The sequence below is a fragment of the Ovis aries genome, chromosome 7 (genome assembly GCF_016772045.2).
Source record: "Ovis aries strain OAR_USU_Benz2616 breed Rambouillet chromosome 7, ARS-UI_Ramb_v3.0, whole genome shotgun sequence".
NCBI lineage: Eukaryota > Metazoa > Chordata > Mammalia > Artiodactyla > Bovidae > Ovis > Ovis aries.
This window is the reverse complement of record NC_056060.1, coordinates 77,419,278-77,438,351: the sequence shown is the minus strand read 5'-3', so window position 1 is coordinate 77,438,351 and position 19,074 is coordinate 77,419,278. Positions and strand designations below refer to the sequence as shown.

Below are 19,074 nucleotides of genomic sequence, written 5' to 3'. Positions count from 1 at the left end.
AAGTTGCCGGAATGGTACAGAACATGCATGCATGTGTGCTAAGTCACTCCAGTTGTGTCTGACTCTTTGCTGTAGACCCCAGGCTCCATCTGTGGGATTCTCCAGGCAAGAACACCGGAGTGGGTTGCCATGCTCACCTCCAGGGGATCTTCCCCACCCAGGGATCAGGTTCTTTACCACTAATGTCAGCTGGGAAGCCCCACAGAATACATATATACTCTTTATCCAGATTCAATATTTTTTAACATTTTGCTTTATCATTTATGTTCTCTCTCCTTCTTTTTTCTGAACCTTTTTAGAGTCAGTTGCCTACTTGGTGGCCCTTTCTCTCTGGATAATTCATGTGTGGATTCCTAAGAATAAGGATACTGTTTTATAATATCTGCAATATGTTGAACTTTAATATGACACTTTATCTAATCTGCTGATTTTATTGCAAATTTGTGGATTAACTTAATAACATGCTTTACAGCATTTTTCTCCAGTGAGGATCCAACATGGCATTTATGTCTTTTTAGTCTCTTTTCATCCAGAACAGTTCCTCAGTTTTTCTTTGTCTTTCATGACACTGACATGTGTAAAGAAGATAGTCTCCTTTTCACCTTAAAAAAAAAGAAAAAAGGAAGGCTCTTCCCTTTGGATTGGTCTGTTGTTGGGTTATGTTTAGACTCCAAGTTACACATTCCTGGCTAGCATACACAGGAGTGATATTGTGTCTTTTTCAGTGTGTTACATCCAGAGGCACCAAATGTCCTTCTGTCCTTCTTGTGTGATGTGAAGTTTGATCACTTGGCCAAGGTGTCCCATTTCTTCAACGTGTGTTTACTAATTTTTCCTCACTACTAATAAGCAGTCTGTGGGGAGACAAGACCATATGAATGTCTTACTCCTCATCTACATTTTGCCCCAAGACTTAGCAATCATCCACACTGGGTTTACAGGTATTTCAGGGTCCCACCCAAAGGATAGGAGGTCGAGCTGTCTGGGACCAGGTGACCTATTTGTGAGGGCCTCGCCCATGTGGGAGGGCCTGGCTTTACCACCCAGCCCTGTTGAATAACCGCATCTCCACAATAATTTCCCTCTTCCTACTTCCACCAGAAACAGAAGCTCATTCGTCATTCACTCAACTGACACATAAGAATGTTCTTGCGAAAGCTTCACAGCTTTATTTGGGCACGGTCAGGTATAAAAAGCTAGCTCATTCCTTCAGTGCCTTTAAGAAGCCTACCACTGAGTTGGGGAGACAAGACTTGGTCACTGAAAGGTAAAGCACATGTAAGTCTTCAGTACTGTGACCCCACAGTACAACTCAACAAGAGTTATCCTGTGACCCTGGAGAATTAGAGGCTTTTAGGGGTTTGGGAGGAGAGGGATCAGAGTGGTTTCGGTTTAAGATTGACGCAGGGACCATTCATTAACAAGGGTCATCTCTGAGTGGGCACTGAAGGACAGGTAAATCTGGGTAAACAGAAATAAGGGCATTCCAGGAGGGGAACCGTATGCGCAAAGACCCAGAGATGAGAGCATGGATGGAGCGACTGGGGGATGACAAGTTATGTACCAGCCTGGATGGGGCCAAGGGTTGCTGTAGGTGGCAGGATCTACCCCTTACTGAACACCTACCTCATACGAGGCATTAAAAAAAAAAACTTTTCTGATTCTACAAGTGATAATTGTGTGGTGTAAGAAGCTTAGAAAAATAGAGCTATAGAAAGAAAATTTTCAATGAAGTCACTCTATTATTTCTTCCAGAGATAACCAGTTACCGTGGTGTGGTTCCTTCATTTCTGAGATCTTGGACATTCTTCTGGCAATGGCTTATTTGGGTTCATAGATTCAGGAGCCCTTCTTGTCCCTCAGAGGATATTAATCATACTTTAACAAACGTTTCAGTCTGTTGACTTTATTAATTTTGTTTTCCAGCTAGAGCTTGTGTTCTCTAATTTGGTGCTTCTTTGGCTGTTTTGGTTTTTGTCAAATGTTTGGTGCATCTTGGTTGTGCTTCTCTCTGTACTTTGAGGCTTTTCAGTCACCTCTGTATGAATCCCAATTCCATGCTCTCGAGCCAGCCACCGCTGTTTGGGGACAGGAGGGTGTGATGTGCCTGCTGGGGATGCAGGAGGTGTCTAGGTGTCCCTTTGCCTCAGTGCCCTAATGTCCCTGGTGGAGGGACACCTGGGCAGAGACGTGGGGCAGCGGCTGCTTGCCTGGCCGCTCCAGATCCCATGACCAACCACTCAGGGCCTCTCCTGGACCCCTAATCTGCTTGCTCCAAACTTGGAGCCCCCAGAGCCATTCCCCCAAATGTAGAATCCTTAGCCACCCTGTTGGGGTTCAAATCCTAGCGCCGGCACTTACTATCACTATGACGTTGGGAAAGCTATGTAACTCTGGGTCTTATTTGTAAAGTGGGCAAAATAATAGTCTCTGTCTCAAAGGATTTTTGTGAGGGTTCAATGAGATATATTCATACAGCATATATGAATGAATGAATATGCTGTATGAATGTCAATTATTATTATTTTTCATGGTTTTATTTGGTGGGGGGGTTGTGGTTTCTCTATCAGTTTATTCTCATTTGCTTCCATCTTCAAGGATAGAATTCCCTCTTGTTTTTTGGTGCTGTAATGGATTTATTCTTCTTGGAAAATGTCTTTTCTGTCATTTTCAAGGGCCTTGGGGGAGGTACAGTTGCCCCTGGCCTGTCATCTTGATACAGTGATACATTCCCTTCAAATCTTCTTCAGTGAGCTGTATGAGTGTCATTATTATCATCTGTAATGTGTACACGAAGGCATCCATTGCCATCTCTCTCCACTCACCCAGGAGCCTGATCCAGGGCAGGACTTGCCACCTGGTCTGGGATCCTGGATGCTGACTTTGTCTTGTGCAGGCCTGGGAGGTGATGAGTCCTCTTCTGGGCCTTCCTCAGGCTGGTTTGAGGCTGTCCTAATGAATGTAATGGGTCCTCTGCTTCCTTTGTCAAAAGGAATGTTAATTATTTTCAGCAGTCTAATTACGTGGCTAATGAGAGCCTGACTGAGATAACATTCCCTTTAATTACTCTTGCCTAAGTGCTGTTTGGAGCCATATCTGAACGTGTTGCAAGGCTCGGTGCTTTCACAGTGGATGGAGCTGTCTGGGAGAAGCTGGTCCAGAGGGACCAGGATTGCAGGGCTCAAGGCCCACAGTGGAAGCGCTTGGCTGCAGTCAGTGCCCAGCCTCGTGTATGCTGGCCTTTCCTCTGGCCATTACCTAAAGGGAAGATCAGATCAGGTCATGTATAGAGCAGACAGCAACCATCACAGCTCCTCCTGAACAACTCACTGCTCAGTCTTTCCCCAGTGCACCTGCCCTTCAGGATCCTCTTGGCCAAGCCTCTCACTCTTGGAGCACCTGCCCCCTGCCTTTTCTCCCATTCAGTACTTGGATTTTGAGTTCCTACTGTATGTCAACTTTTATCCAGGACATGAGGATGCAAAGATAAGGAACCCATGGTCCAGATGTCTTTCCAAAACCAAAAATTTGATCACACCCTTCTCCTCTTTGCCCAGGAGCAATGTCACATGTCTGTATTCTGACCCCTACCCCCTTCTAGGGTTTATCTTCTGTACCATGATCTTCCTTTGGTTCTGATGTGTTCTAAGGTGTCTTTCAATAACTGGGCCTTCGTGGGCAGATCCATGGAAGGCATCTCTCCCAAGCCCCTGGGTGGGCTTGAGTAGGCTGGAAGGGGCAGGTCATATGAGATTGTTTGTGGTAAGAATGAAGGGGCAGCTGTAGGTGGCCTGTTGCCATAGGAGAATTAAGTGCCCTGACTCCTGTCCACACATCTGCATCTCTCATGAGTGACTGGAGGGGAAGTGCTAATGAAAACCTCGGTCCTCCCATTTTCCAGCTGTCATTAAACCTCTGAGCCTTCCTTGCCTCCTGAGTCAATCCACATCATGGGCTCATGGAGGGGACCCACGAGACGATCTGTGTGGCAACTGGCCAGCATGTAGAGAGTACTCAATAAATGGTTTGAAGTTTTTTTTTGTTTGTTTGTTTTTAAACACTCCAAGCAGCAGCCCCTACACTGAGATTTACAGCCGAAGACGCAAGGGCAGCTCTCATTCACCAATGGCCAGGGCCCTCTCCTGGCCTCTTGGATAAAAGTCACTCTTCAGACAGTAGACAGTGACTCTCTTGGAACAAGGGTTCATTCTCCCCCATCTCACAATGGCAGCCTTGGTTGACTAGGTCTGAGTCTGTGGGAGAGAGGGAGGGCAGGGTGTCTGTTCAGAAAACAAAGATTTCCAAGAGCAAGGAAGTGAAGCTCGGCCTTAGGTCTGTAAGTTTGCCAGCCTTTTGGACACCCTTGGTAATTCCAAGAGCAATGTCCAGTGGAACTTTCTGTGATGCTGGAAACATTCTACCTCTGCACTGTCCAATATGGTGGACACTTGCCACATGTAGCTCTGAGCACTTGAAATGTGGCTCCGGTGACTAAGGAACTGGATTTTTAAATTCTATTCATTTTTAGTTAATTAAAGTTAAAATTTAAATAGCTATATGTAGCTATCAGACTGGCTAGTGCAGTTGGGCAGTTTTCAGAAAATTCATCTCTGAGTACTTCCTTTTCTTGGCTTGGGCCTCATCTCTAGGCTACTAGTTTTCACATGTCCCGTTTGGAGAAGACAGTTGAGTGTGCTGTTGGCAAAGGCCAGGTGAGTCAAGGGGCAATGAAAAAAATCAGTGACCAGAAGAGCAATTTGGAACCCCCAGAGCTATAGCCATCCTGCTGAGAGTCACGGACTGTGATGGGCATCTGACCTTTTTATTCCACAGTTCTGCCCCCTTACAGTCTGCAGGGGCCAAAGCACTGGTTTTCACAGCAGCAGAGATAGGTAGGTGGTGCTCAGGTACGTGATTCTCATGCCAGCTAGGTACATTCCAGATGAGGGAAAACCACCTGTGCTGGTCAGAATTTTCTTGATCACAAGTGACAGAAACTCTAACAAACTAGCTGGAGTAAAAAGGAATATCTACTTTCTCATTAAGGTGAAACACCCGGACTAGAGAGGATTTGCTAAAGTTACTTAAATTCTTTTGATCAGAAGCAGGTGGAAATTCTAGGCCATCAGTCAAAGGATTTTGTCTTCCCTTCATTGTTCAATACAACTGCCAAACAAAAGCTGAAGGTTTCACAATTTCCAGCCTCTGACTACAGAAAGAGTCTTCAGTGGGCTGGCTGTATTTACTTGGCACCTGAGCACTTTGCCCTGACCTAGTAGACCCTATAGGGATCACCAGAGGACTCTGGGGTCAGGGGATATCAGACCCCTAATTACACGAAGCTTGTTTAGCTTGTTTCTGCCTCAGGATCTTTGCACTTCTGTTCCCTCTGCCTGGAATGCTTTTCCCGACACTCTTTGCAAAGCTTCTCTGCATCTTTCTGACCTATGCCTGATGCTAGCTCCTTAGAGAAGCTTAAGACTCGCCCTCCAGCATCTAGTTTCTGTCCCCTACCAGGCCTTTTCCCTTATTCGTGGCCTGATATCAGACATTACAGCATGTGCTGGCTGGCTTCCTTATTGTCTGTCTCCCCACAGAGCCGCGAGCATCAAGGGGACAGGAACCTCGCCTTGTTCACAATGGGTGCGGTGCCTGGCCTTCAGTGGGTGCTTGGTCAATATTTGTTGACTGCTGGAATACGACACCTCAGATGAAGAAACCAGCCTCCACAGGACTTCCTGGACCTGATCCCCTGGTTGTTTAGAAATCTCTGGGGGTGGCTTGGTTGCAGAAGGCTGTGAAAAGTAGGGCATTGGGTGTCACGCTGTTGACAACATCCAGACTTGTCCTTGCCCTGGGCTTCTTTCTGCCTCTGCTGGGGAGGTGACGAAGGGGCAGGGTCTCCATTGCTCCAAAGGTAGGGTGTGGTGGATTTACCTTTGGGACCTCCTAAGGATGTGAGCAGTAATAGGGAGAAACCAGAGAGATGAATTCCTGCTCAGTGTGTGGGGGAGGCTGTGAGGCCACTGTCGTCTCTTCCTGTCCAGCTGACAGCAGGAACCTTGCTGGGGTCCCATGATGAGGACCCCCAGGGCCCTTAGCGGCTGCCCGGTGGGATCTGCAGAGGGGATTATTGGCGGAGGGGAGGGGAGGCAGCTCTGTACAGTAACACACACCTCACTCTGGGACGGCAGCCAGGCAGCTAATTAGAGAGCCCAGCAGCTGTCCAGCCTTTCAGGCAGTGAACAGCAGCCACCCAGTGCCAGGGGGCGGGATGGGAGGGAAGGCAAGGAGCACAGGGTCAGAGACCACTCTCTAAGGTGCAGGGGGATGTGGGCAGGCTGTCAGGATTGGTTCTGGGGGGAGGAGGCGGGGGGACTCAGGGAGAGTGGGCTGAAGAGTTGGGAGGAGGAAGGAAGAAAAAAGATTATCAGGACAGGGTGGTCTGCAGGTGAAGACAGAAGATGAGGCAGGGGGTGGGGGTTGGTGGTGAGATGTCCAGCAGGCAGGCAGGGAAACCCAAATTCCAAGCCCAGGGTGAGGGGAATGGAGTGGAAGGACATGGCCAGGCAGAGTGGGGAACCCATCCCCTATCTCCACCCTTTCTTCCGCATGCCAGTCAGGCCCCAGGGCCTGGGGCTCCTTGCTCCCCAGAGGGAGCTGACCACACTCAGCCTCCCCACCCCACCCTGGGGGAATTTGGAGTTCCTATTGCATTTGCAGCTGAGCGTTCACTCCTTGGTTTAAGAAGTTGCCAAATCCACTTGCGTTCAGGGTTGGTCTTACTACAGGACAACTAAAAGCAGTTGTTCTGGGTCGAAAGGGAAGAACTGAGGAGGATATGCATAACCAGAGCAAACCCCACTGGGTCTCTGGGGCATCTTCTCTTTACTTCATGGGCACCTGAGTGGAGGAATCTGTGGAAGAGAGTAAGAAAGAAAAAGGCATAGTGTTTGCTTGCCGTTTCCTGGTTTCAGTCTTAGGTTCTGAGCCATGGAGAAGGGTTGGCAGGGGGATGGTAGATTGGATTTTGAGGTTCTAGTCGGAGAAGCAGAGATTCAATCCTGCAAGCCCAGCTTACCCTAAATAGTTACAGGGGAGGAGAGAGAGCATTGCGGTGGGAATTTCCTGCCAGCAGCTGCTGGTTAAACCTCTTTGGGAGATGAATCCTACGTATATGAAAACTGGATGTGCCTTTTGAGAGTGCCAGCACATTGTAGAAATAACAGAATAAGCATTGGTATTCTCTGACTTGAACCTGAGCTTGGCCTCTTGCCCACGTGAGAGCCTGCAGTATCTCCCAGGATGCCTAGGATGCTCTGTTCCAGCCCCATCTCTCCTCTCATGTCTTCTGTATCATCCAGACCCCAGGCACTCACCTCATCTCTCCTCACCTTAGGCTGGGTGATGGCTTTTGTAGGTAGGAGAAAGGATAGCAAGTACCCTTTTTTCTTTCCTCTGCAGAGACAGCCCTGGCCATTGTAAACCAATATTTACGTGCTTTGTGGGAAAGAACCTTTTGGCTTAAAAATTAGAGAACACACGGGGCTTCTCTGGTGGCTCAGATGGCAAAGAATCTGCTTGCAATGCAGGAGACCTGGGTTCAATCCCTGGGTTGGAAAGATCCCCTGGAGAAGGGAATGGCTACCCGCTCCAGTATTCTTGTGGGGTTGCAAAGAGTCAGACAATGACTGAGTGACTTAACACTTTCAGGCATCATTATGTTTGATTAGTAACACTGGATGTTACAATCACCCAGTAATTAAGCTGGAGCCTTCTCTACCTTGCCTCCATCCAACAGAAGTTCCATGGTTTCAAGGGATTCACCATATGAAGGGGGAAACAGACACTGAATCATTTTAAGATAGGACCATATGTTTCAATGCAAGGATGTTCAATGCCCTGTAGGAACATCAGTGATAGAATAACTGGGGGGCTGTGGGAGGATGCTGTCACAAAAGAATGAAGAGGGGCAGTATCTCAAAGGAGGCTTGGGTGTGATGGGCTGCGGAGGAGGGCAGTTAGAGAGAGCTTGAACTTGAACGTGGTCTCTACTCCTTCAAGTTTCTGGGGCATCTGGTTGGGTTGAAGGAGAAGCTAGACGGACAGACTCAGCTGTATGTTTTCAAGTAAGCGGCTTACGGAACAGACTAAGTAGATTACACTCAGTGAAGGACAAGCATATGCGGACATGGGCCTTGAGAATGAGACTGGGATGGGAAGCAACTGGAAGGAATGCCGTGTGGAGAGAGGGGTGACTCTGGAGCCCCAGGACAAGGGTTTGAATCAAGCGTGTGGATTTGGCCTAATCGCTTAATGTCCTGAAACTCAGTGTTTTCATCTTTAAAACGCAGCACGGTTGGGGACAGGGTGGGAGGTAGACTCCCTGCAGGAGTTTGGGGAGAATCATGAGAGATGATATACTTGAAAAAGTGTAAGTTCTACCCCCATGTTAGTTGTCTAAGGGCTCTCCGCCTGTTCCTCTCTTCCAGAAACTTCTGGTTCAGGTCATGCTGTCCACAAGGGAGTATGCCCTCTATACCCTGGGACCCAGTCGAAGGGGCCAGGGAGTGTCAGAGGAGTCTGGGGACACCTGGTGCACTTGCAGGCAGAGGTGGGACCCCATTACATCCTTGTCCAGTACCCCACCTGCCCCTGGTTCCCTAGAGGGAGAGCCTGCAGATGAGAAAGGAGGGGGGCTCCAACCTGAGGAGCAGCCCCAGAGGGACCCTGTTTTGACTGCTGCACTCCATCTGCTGGGGCAGCCCCACAGCCAATGAGAGGCTCCCAGGGCTGATTGCAAGCAGGCTGTGCTGCCAGGATGTGGGCTTTGGTTTCTGTTTCTGTTTGGGTTTGACTTGTGCTATTAAGGAGGCCTGCTTAGGGCCCAGAGAAGGGGAAGTGCCTGTGAAGGGGAATCAAACTCCCCAGGCATTGGGCCATGGTGATGCTGGGGGTGGAGGGCGTGCTGGACATGCCAATGACAGGTACGTGCCAGGGTGACCCCTGCCCACAGTCTGGCAGGCTGGGAGAAGGGAGGGGGCCCCTCCTGTTTGTGCAGGAGATGGGGAGGGGCTGAGGCCAGGAGAGCATAGCAACCCACAACCCCTCACCCCCTCTTGTCCTTCATCCTCCAGTTCTCTCAGTGAGAGGCTCCGGGGAGAGATCCGGGGGTGCACACCTTTCCTACTCCTAAGTACATGCGCACACAATGAATTTCAGTTCCCCAAGCCCTGCCCTTTTACTTCTCTTGGCTCCCCTCCCTGCTGCCTTGCAGGTTGTCAGCTTTGGAAGCAAAGGCCTGTCACCCCTGCTCAGAGAACCTGGGGGTAGAGGGAAGGAGGAGGGCGGCAGCTCAGGCGGCACCTCTGTGGCTCACCCTGCTTGATATCCACTGGGTATGGGGACAGCTCCGCCCGGTCACGCACTGTTCTCAGTTTCTGAGCAGCTGGTCCCTCCTTCTGTAGACTGGGCTGGATCTGCGCTCTGTCCTTGGGCTCGTGCAGAAAGGCCAGTGTCCCAGGGATTTTCAGTGGAAGCTTTAGCACCTTCACATTATAACAAAAATGTTGTTGTTCAGTTGCTCAGTCGTGTCCAACTCTTTGTGACCCCATGGACTGCAGCACACCAGGCTTCCCTGTCCTTAACTCTCTCCCAGAGTTTGTTCAAGCTCATGTCCATTGAGTTGATGATGCCATCCAACCATCTCATCCTCTGTCGTCCCCTGCTCCTCCTGCCCTCACTCTTTCCCAGCATCAGGGTCTTTTCCAATGAGTCAGCTCTTGGCATCACACAGCCAAAGTACTGGAGCTTCCGCTTCAGCATCAGTCCTTCCAATGAATATTCAGGGTTGATTTCCTTTAGGAAACAAAAATAAATGTTGAAATCTCTACCAAATGGTCAAGTCTTAGGGCTATATTAAAAATATGTATGTGGCAAGGGATGTTATAAAGTCAGATTTACATCCAGCTTAGTCTGACAATAATAAAAAAATAACAGAATGAATTAGAGTAAGTGGGGCTGCAGGGAGAGGGCTTTAGTGCACATTGTGTTGGTGTGCTTGTTTTTCCAGGTGTAATTGTGCTTGGCTCCCCAAATGCTAAAAACAAATGTCCTATGTTGTCTGTCTTCTGTGAGGTTCTTGACTGCCCTTGAGAACAGATGTACCCACTACAGGGTGAAGGTGAGAGTGTAATTTGAAGCTAAATTGAGAAGGGAACTGGATTCTAAAATTATATCCCCGATCAGATTTACAAGTGTGCACGCATTCACTCATGGCGCAAGAAGCGCTGAGTCCTAGCCCCCGTGGGAGTCGCCTGGGATTCTTGCCGGGTTCTCATCACTGGATTAACCAGACCTGGGCAAGCAGGATGGCTGGGAGGAGGTGGCCAGCTCCAGGAGAGGGCCCCGTGGCCTGGGCGTGATGCGTGTCTGGTGCTGAGCCAGTGCCTGGAGTTGTCATGTTTGCCTTGAGGTCGCCTCTCTGACTGGCCTGGTAGCTCAGATCTGGAGCAGTTTAAGCTGATGAACTCCTCCTCTTTAATTCCAGGGATAAATGGAAGCCACCCTCCCAGTAGCCAAGGATCAGCTGAGCCCTGGGGCTAATGCTTGCTCACACTGTTGAGAATGGCACTGCGGCCCAGCCAGGCACCAGGACAAAGGTTAACCCGGGACACTCGTGGCCAGTGATCCTGATGTCTGTTCAGAGCCGCGCACTCAAGGGTGTGATAAGTGAGTATGTTACTGGCTCCCAGGGGAATCACTAGCCCTTCCTGCCTCAGCAGCATGAGCACACGTCTGGAGATTCCACTTCTGAGCCTGCTTCCCATCCGAGGGCCTGTCACAGGGTTATGGTTTTGGAATGAGAGGGGGTTTTCCAGCAGTTTCAGGCCGTATCACATGCTCGAGCCATCTTACAGCTACGTGGCTTCTAAAACTCAGGCCAGAGCCAGCTGAGCTAAGTGATGGGAGACACCCAGCCCTAAGGAAACTTCTTAGGCAACTCCTCCAATTCTCATTCTCATCTGTAGGCTCATGGACGCATTGGGCCCTGGGCTTCACCGCTGTGCAGTGGGAACTGGATCTTACCTAGGTTTCCAGATTCTGCGCAGAAGCCATGAGTGGATTATGTGGCTTGGGTAGGGCACCCGGGGGACTGGATGTGGAGGGATTTGTGGCGTCCTGGCTGCCACAAATGTCGTCAAGAGGAGCAAATCCTCCACCCTTCACAGTGTTTCAGCCACATCTCCTCCTCAGTCCAGAGGAGCAGCCTCTAGGGTGAGGGCCCTCTGGCTGTGGAGTCTCCTCTGTCCTCATGCAGCCTTTCTTTCCAGCCTCTGGCTTTTTCTGGATGACACTTTTAAAAATGACAGTCGGGGCTGCTTTACCCAGAGGCTGTCCAGCCTAAAGGCTCATCTGTCTGAATAGGGCGGTCAGTCCCACTGAGGGATTCGGGGCCAGCAGGTTGAGAGCCCCCCAAGAGGGCAGGGCAGGGAGGGCCGGTGCTTTTGCACTCCAAACTGGATAGGCTTCCAGGAGGTGTTGGACTGGTCCATGGGAGCCCGGAGCCCTTAGATTCCACTTAGGAGAGAGGACAAGGGCAACTGGGCACTTCTCGGCTTTCGGTAACTCTTGACTCCACTGCTAGCTGATAGCGTAACACTCAAGGCTAGAATTTACTTTTCAGTCAGCCGAGGCTTACAAAATCAGTTCGTGACTAGACAGGCTTTCAGGAAGGGTGTTACTGTGTTGATTTATAGCCGAGGTGGTGTGAGCAAACCTGGACCAAGGGAGGGGGTTTGGGGCAGATGGATGGTCATGGAGGCCACTATGGGAAACGCAGCCACTCAGACAGAGACCTATTCCCTGCATTACATAGAATCCCCCAGAACAACCTAAATCATCAGTCTTAAAACAGCTGTGCCCTGGACTTCCCTGGAAGTCCAGTAGTTAAGACTCCGTGCTTCCATTACAGGAGCATGGGTTCGATCCCTGGTTGGGGAACTAAGATCCCACGTGCCGTGCAGAGTGGCCAAAAAGAAAAAACAAAATGGTTGTACCCTTTCGTCCAGTGATCCTGCTTCTGGAATTGTTGAGGACTCTTTCATTAGGAAATAGTCCCAGCAAAGACAAGGGCTGAATTTTCCTGGTACAGGCATAAAAGAGATGTTTCTTGGGGTGTCATTGTCAGAGTGGATATGGAAAACAGTTGTTCTTCCTGTGTTGAACATCTAGGTTAAGTAAATTATAGTTTCCCACTTGGTGGAATATTATGCAGCCATTATAATGAGGAGGACATGGGAACTATAACAACTTGAAAAAATGATTATGATGTCTTGAGTGAAGTGTCAGGTTACAGGATAAGTACATTACGGTAACTTGTAAAATAAACACACGAGAAAAGACTGCAGACGGGAAATGATAGTGGCTGCTAGTTGCTAGGATTATGAACGCCTTTTCTTTCTATGATGCATGAATTTGTTTCTTTTAAAATGAAATTAAATCTGGATGCATACACACCATACCTTTAAAAGTGATTTTCTCTAAGATATGGGAAGATGGGGGACTTCTGCTTTCTACATCATTCCTTTCTGTCATGTTTAAATTTCAACTGTGAGCACATGTCATTTTTGTAATTGGGAAAATGACTTTAAAATGCTAGAAATAAAAAAATTTAAAGGCTATATTTCCCAAGAAAGAGTTGAAGAGAAAGGCTGAGCTGGTTAACATTTTATACCTGCTCCTACCAGTTTAAGGACCTGAACCTGTTTGGGCCCATTCACTCATCATCAACTCATTCATTCACAGATAAAACCAGTGGATCTCACTGCCGGGCACTGTTCTAGGCACTGGTTACCCAGGAAAGAACAAAGCAGAGCCCCGCCCTCGTGGAACTTTCACTCTAATTGGGAGAGACAGACAGTGAACAAGTAGCAAAATAGCAGAAACTGAAAGTGCTGTGACTAAAATGGCACGCTGTGAGTGATGGGAAGGCTGCTTTGCATCAGAGATCAGAGAACCCTCTGAGGGGTAATGGATGAGCTGAGATCTGAATGACAACAGAGAGGCAGCCTCAGGAGGTGTGGGAAGGGGGGTCCTGCAGCCTGCAGGCACCACCCGCAGTCTGTCCATTGCTGCCTGAGCCCCGGTGAGCCTCTGTGCCAACCTGACTTTATGCCCCAGGCCCACTTGCCCCCCCCGCACCTGCCAGCTGGGATTGGCTTAGCAGCCGAAGCCTTCTGAACCCTCCCCTGCTGGCCACCCTGCGTGGATCGGTTGCTTCTGATCTCTGGCTGCTGCTGCTCCAGGCACAAGGCTTCTCTGGGCAGCCTCCACTGCTCTTGGCTGGCACTGCCATGGCGGGGCTGGGGCATCTAAGATTCCCGGCAGCACTAGGGCAGGCTGGCAGTCAGGGAAGCTCTGGGTAATAAATGTCCTGGTGAGAGGTCTTTGAATGGCACGTGCTGCTGCGATGGTCCTGGGAGGGTCACCCAGGAGGACCTTCACATAGTTCCTGCCAGAATGCAGCTTCAGAATAGAACCTGGCCTCTCAGGATCGGCTGAGAGCCTTCAGCAGCTCTGACACCAGACCTGAGTTTCACTGATGATCTACCTAGAAGCTCCTGTCCTTCTTGCTTTCCTGTTGTCTCTCCATATACCATCTCAGCCTGCCACAAGCAGAAACTCAGAAAATGTAGTGCCTTAGAGGAGCCTGCAGTCAGGCTTAAGGGCCGTGAGGCACGCTGATCAGGAGGGAAGACTCTGGAGCTGGGTTTCAGTCCCAGCAGACAGCTACCTTGTACAGCTGTAAGAACTTGGGCTAATTCTGCAGCCTTTCTCTGCCTCAAGTTCCCCATCTGTGAAATGGGTTTGAAGATTATCTGCGTTAACACATGGAAAGTACTGTGAAGAGTGCCTGATTATTATTGTGACTTGGGAAGTGGCAGGCGGACCATCCCTGGGAGCCTTCCTGAGGGACACCCACAGCAAGAGAGGGTAGAACTGTACGGCGTTCTGGCCAGCCAGTGACCACAGGTATTTCCCCCGACTTGCTTCCCTTCTGGCCCCGAAGGCCCTCCCCCCAACGGTTTTCCTCTCCTTCAACCTGATGACCACAGGGGAAGCTCAGGACTGTTTGAGAACTTGCATCTGGCACCCAGCTGTCAGGGCACCTACCCACCTTTCATTGACTCCACTCCCCTACCAGGAGACTAGACTCAGGGTCACTCAAGCCATGCCCCAAATCCCTTGCCCTCAGGGGCCCCTGGAAGGCTTGTGCATCTCCCCAGAGCAGTGGTATTAATTACCTTGTTGCCTGGGGATGGGGAGTGAAATTTGGGGAGTAAATGAAGTGAAAGAGGAAGGCCTGCCTAGCCTGTCTGCATGGAAGGGGAACCCCAGTTTTCTAGCAAGATGCTCCTCTGGACAAAAACTCCCAGAGTCGTTGTGTTGTAGCACCTTAGCTTCCGGGAACAAGATGGGAGTTTGGGGCAAAACCAAGAGCAGTCACCCCATCTGGTTTTGCCTCCAGCCCATCTTGGACTTGAATGGTATTCTCTTCACTTCTCTCAACTACTCACTCTGCTCTCTGCCAGCTAAGGAACAGCTCAGCAGGTTCTGAGAATAGCAGGTGAGATTCTCCTAGGGAGCCAGGCTCAGAAAGCCAGCCGTCCCCCCGCCCCCACCTGTTTCCTGGGAGGGGCAGCGCCCTGTCCTTAGGAAACTCTTGGGCTCTGGTCCTTTGCGGGAACTCCTTGTGCCCAGATTCTTTCCTCATACACGAGGGCTCTTGTACTTGTATGCCGTTCCCCCGAATCCTGCTTGTGAAACCATCCACTGCTCTCCAGATAGTTTTCTCTGCCCTCAGTCTTGCCCACGCTTTCCTGTCTACTCCGCCCCGAGTTTTCTTTGCTGGGCTGTCCCATCTTTGTGTCACGGTTCTCAGGATGGCTATGTTTGTCAGCAGGAGAAAGAAGCAACATCTCGTGAGCTGCTGGTTCCTCTTGATGCCGCTGTGACTAGGGCTCTGATCCCCGGGGCAGAACAGGAGGTACTGGAAGGGCCTGTGGCAAAGGGTTCAGGTGGAGGGAGGCCAGGCAGGGATGAGGGGCTGTTGGGCTTAGCAGAGGGAGGGGGAGCCTGTGCTAGCTCAAAGTTTAAGCATAGCTCCGGTGATGATTAGAAATGGGTTTGGGGAGTGGAGTTCTGAAAATCCTCCCCGGCCACTGGCCGCCTCTAATTTTAGCATCTGTCCCATCACAGTGTGAGCTGCCATCCCGGCTGACGACACTGTCTCACATCCCTGTCCTGGTCCTCACCCCTGCCTTCTGGCCCTGGCCAGGACTTCCAGCTTTCCCCATTCATCTTCCGTGGACCAGTCTTGGCACAACCTCTCAGACGCGGCCTGACCTCACCTAGGTATGCGTTCCCGCCGCCCCTCCCCCTGCCCCCAACCTACCTGTGTTCTTCCAGGCACGGAAGATTCTAAAAATGGAATCCAGGTCTTGGGCTCGCCCTATTCTCTCTCCACCACCATCCTCTTACCCTTTGACAGCTACTCCTTTAATCTTGCTTCTGCTCCCTAGGGTTTGGGGGGTCCATCTCTTCTGCATCACCTGCTCCAGGGTGAGGGTGGGGGCTGGAGCCTCTGATATGTAACTGGCCCGGAAGCCATTCTTGGCTGCCGCAAAAGATGAGACCAAGAGGCAAAGACAGCAGGGTCTTAAAATCATCATCAAGATGGGGACTGAGCTGAGTCATGTCTCCACCGGTTACATGAGGCTGATGAAGGACACATCTGAAGAAGCCCCTTCCTTGGGGTCCTGTGGGACAGAGGGGCCAGGGGTACAAGTGCTGGCCAGGTGGAGAGACCTGAGTTCAGGGGACCCTGAGTCAGGCGGGAGGCAGAGTGGTCTCCAGGCCACCTCCGTCCACCCACTTCAGACCACGGACCCCTCCTCGCTCCTCAGTGAGTTTCACTGGAGTCCTGCTCTGTTCTGGGCAGAGGTTAGGACCTGTTGGGAGTTCAGGATAAAACGAGAGCTTGAGGAACTGTGCAGGAATGCTGGCCTTTTCACTCACACCTCTTTTAAACCCTGGCCCTCACAGGGCTGGTTCTGGGACCGCTCCCCTTCCATCAAACCTCCTCAGCCACACAGGAGCTTCCAGCTCCTGCTGACCCCCCTCAGCTGAGTTTCTGTCCTCCTGTGGGCTGTGGGATGATTTTTATTTGCACGAGTAGCTTGGCTGCCTGAGCTGGGGCTCTGGGTGGAGGCAAAGACCTGACTTGCTTGGTATGGAAGGCTGCCCGGCTGCTAGCAAGGACAAGGGCAGAAAGACCCTGCCACAGGTGGGAGAGAGAAGCTGACCAGAAGCCTGGCTCTGTGCCAGAAATGAAAGCCACCTTTTTTTGAGCATTTGCTATATCCTTAATAGTGGACTTCTGTTAGCTCATCCATTGGCCCTGTAACCCTTGGAGCAAGTTACTCATTATTCTCACGTATAAGGAAACTGGGGCTTCCCAGGTGGCTCAGTGGTAAAGAATCTATCTGCCAATGCAAGAGATGCAAGTTCAATCCCTGGGTCAGGAAGATACCCTGGAGATGGGAATGGCTACCCACTCCAGTATTCTTGCCTGGAGGGTTCCATGAACAGAGGAACCTGAAAGCTACAGTCCATGGGGTCGCAAAGAGTCAGACACAACTGAGTGACTAACACACACTGCATGCTTTTGCAAAATCAAAATTGTACTAAGTATTCTGTTTTGAATTCTGCCTGTTTTCTCTTAATACTGTATTAAACAAACATTCATCAAGCGGCTACTAGTGCTGGCCTGCAAACAAATTGTGGCAAAGCTGAGTGCTAGCTATCGTCACAGAAGCAAACGGGGTGCAGAGGTAGGCAGGGCAGTGGACAGCTCCAGAGCTGCAAGGGTTTAGGAAAATATTCACAGAGGAGGACGTGGATCTTGAAGAAGGATTATGACTTCTCGGGCCACAGGTTGGGCGGGTGGCGGGGATGGGGGGTAACCTGTGCAGCAGCAGTAGTTGGGAAGGGCACCCCAGGTAACAAAATCAGCAACAGAGAGATCAGACGGAGAGGTCCCAAAGCAGAAGTGTGTCACTAGGGGCTTTGCCAGTCATGCCTAGGAGCTGAGCCTTACTCTGCAGATATTGAAGATCCACTAATGGGCTTTAAGTGGAGAGAAACGTTGGATTTGTATTTTAGAAAGACTGTTGTTTTTATACACTGTTTCACAGTGTGCTGGGTGAATTGAAAGGAGTGAGGCAAGGCTGGGAGACTAAGAGACTACTGGAGTCATCTAGGTGAGAGATGATGAGGCTTGAACTAGAGCAGGAATGAGAAAGAGGAAAGAAGAGGAGGAGATGGATTTCAAAGATATTTAAGAGGTAGAATGGATAGGAGTTAATGGCTGACTTGGTGGCTTTGCCATGTGACTTGCTTGGACCAGTAAGATGTTAGGGGGCGTGACTTAACCATTTAACCAGTATTGAAAAGCACTGGTGCAGTTGGGTTGCTTGCTCTTGGGCCTCTGCCCTTGCCATGAGAAGAACTTGCTGAGGCTAGTCCACTGGGCCCAGGGAAGGGGCGAGAAGCAAGCGGAGCAGAGCCATCCCGGCCAAGCATAGGACAGACAGAGCCCTCAGATGACTCACAGTCTCGTGACTGAGGCCAGCCAAGATCTGCCAATCCACAGGCATGTGAGTTGTAATAATAAATGAGAGTTTATTTAAGCCACCAAGTTTGGGGATGATTTGTTATGTAGCACTTGCTAAGTGATAAAAATGTCTTCATTCTTGAATTAAGTGTTTACTGTGTTTGAGGCACTATTCTTGGCATCTGGGGATGCAGTGCTGAATCAGACAAAGACCTTGATTTCAGGGAGTTCAGGATAAAGGGGCGATGCGGCAGAAGAAGCAAGAAGGACCTCTGTCTGCTAACCGGGTGTGTGGTGGTACCATTAATCAAGACGGGGGGGGGGTCACAGGAGGAAACAGACTTTTGGAGAGAAGATAATGAGTTTGATTAAGGAAAGGAATATGAGGTGCCCATAGGACACTTGGGTGGAGGTGTTCAAGAAGGGATAGGATAAATAGGTATAGCACACAGGAAAGATGTTTGGCTGGAGATTGAAAATTATCAACATAGTAAAACAAAATCATCTGTACCAAAGAGAGACAAAGTACTTGCTGTGGATATTCAGAGGAGGAAGAAAGGATTTCTGGCTGGGAGGATGCAAAACATTTTGTACCAGAGGTAACCTATAAGCTGGGTTTGTACTTGTGGAGGCAAGAAGACAAACACACATAAAACAATGGTGGTAAGACAGGGAGAGCTGGAAATGTGAGAATTAGGCTGAAAAAGTAGACTGGAGTGAGATCGTGGAGAGTCTTGAATGCCAGGCCCCCTGCATTGGGAGCATGGAAACTTAGCCACTGGACCACCAGGGAAGTCCCTACAGATGTCATCTTGTTAACCTCTGTCCCCTCTACAGCTTCGGAAAGAGGATTGCCAGAGGTGTCAGCCAAGTCTGCTGGCAGCTGGCAGAGCTGTGGTTCATGTTCTCGTGCTTTATCTTCCCATTCTCGGTTTAACCATGAACTCTCTCATCCCACCCTCCATATAAACTACATGTCATTTAGAGATGCCTGTTCAGGGGAGGTCTGTGCCAAGGCTTCAGGACAGAGGACTGGGAGGTAGTTGCTGCCCTCGAGGAGTACACAGGCTGGTGAGATCAAGAGGGCATGTGCCTCAAAATAGTAAATTGGGGTGGCACTGAATAAAGGACCAAATGAGTGGTCCACAGTCTCCAGTGCCAGGCCAGTGACAGGCCAGGCCAGTCTGGGGAAATGTGATGGGGCCTTGAAGATCAGTGGGGTTTCAAAGAGAGGAACGGAAGGGAATAAGAAGTAGAAGGGAGGACTCTCTCCTCTATCAGCCCACTGGTTTCCTTTCAACAAACTAAACATCAAAACTCCACTTAACAGAGCACTTAAAGACAAATGAGACCACAACAAGCCACTACTTCACACTCATTAGAACAGCCATCATCAC

General features: G+C 49.9%; 1 protein-coding gene across 13 annotated transcripts in view; it reads left to right on the top strand.

Annotated features, from left to right (window-relative positions):
• The window catches only part of TMEM229B (transmembrane protein 229B), a 40,914-nt gene that overhangs the window by 16,740 nt on the left and 5,100 nt on the right, over nucleotides 1-19,074 (top strand). For 2 of the 13 annotated variants that reach the window (XM_042252649.2, XM_042252646.2), the window contains exons 2-4: nucleotides 10,550-10,731; nucleotides 14,966-15,049; nucleotides 15,262-15,417. Coding sequence is in view for 1 of the 13 variants with exons in the window: in XM_012181872.5 (XP_012037262.1) it covers nucleotides 17,667-17,720 (54 nt within the window). In the remaining 12 variants the exon portion in view is untranslated. Of the gene's footprint in view, nucleotides 1-1,220; nucleotides 8,988-10,549; nucleotides 17,721-19,074 lie in introns of those variants that run through there. The other 11 variants (XM_042252653.1, XM_042252655.1, XM_042252651.1 and 8 more) reach the window with 11 other exon arrangements.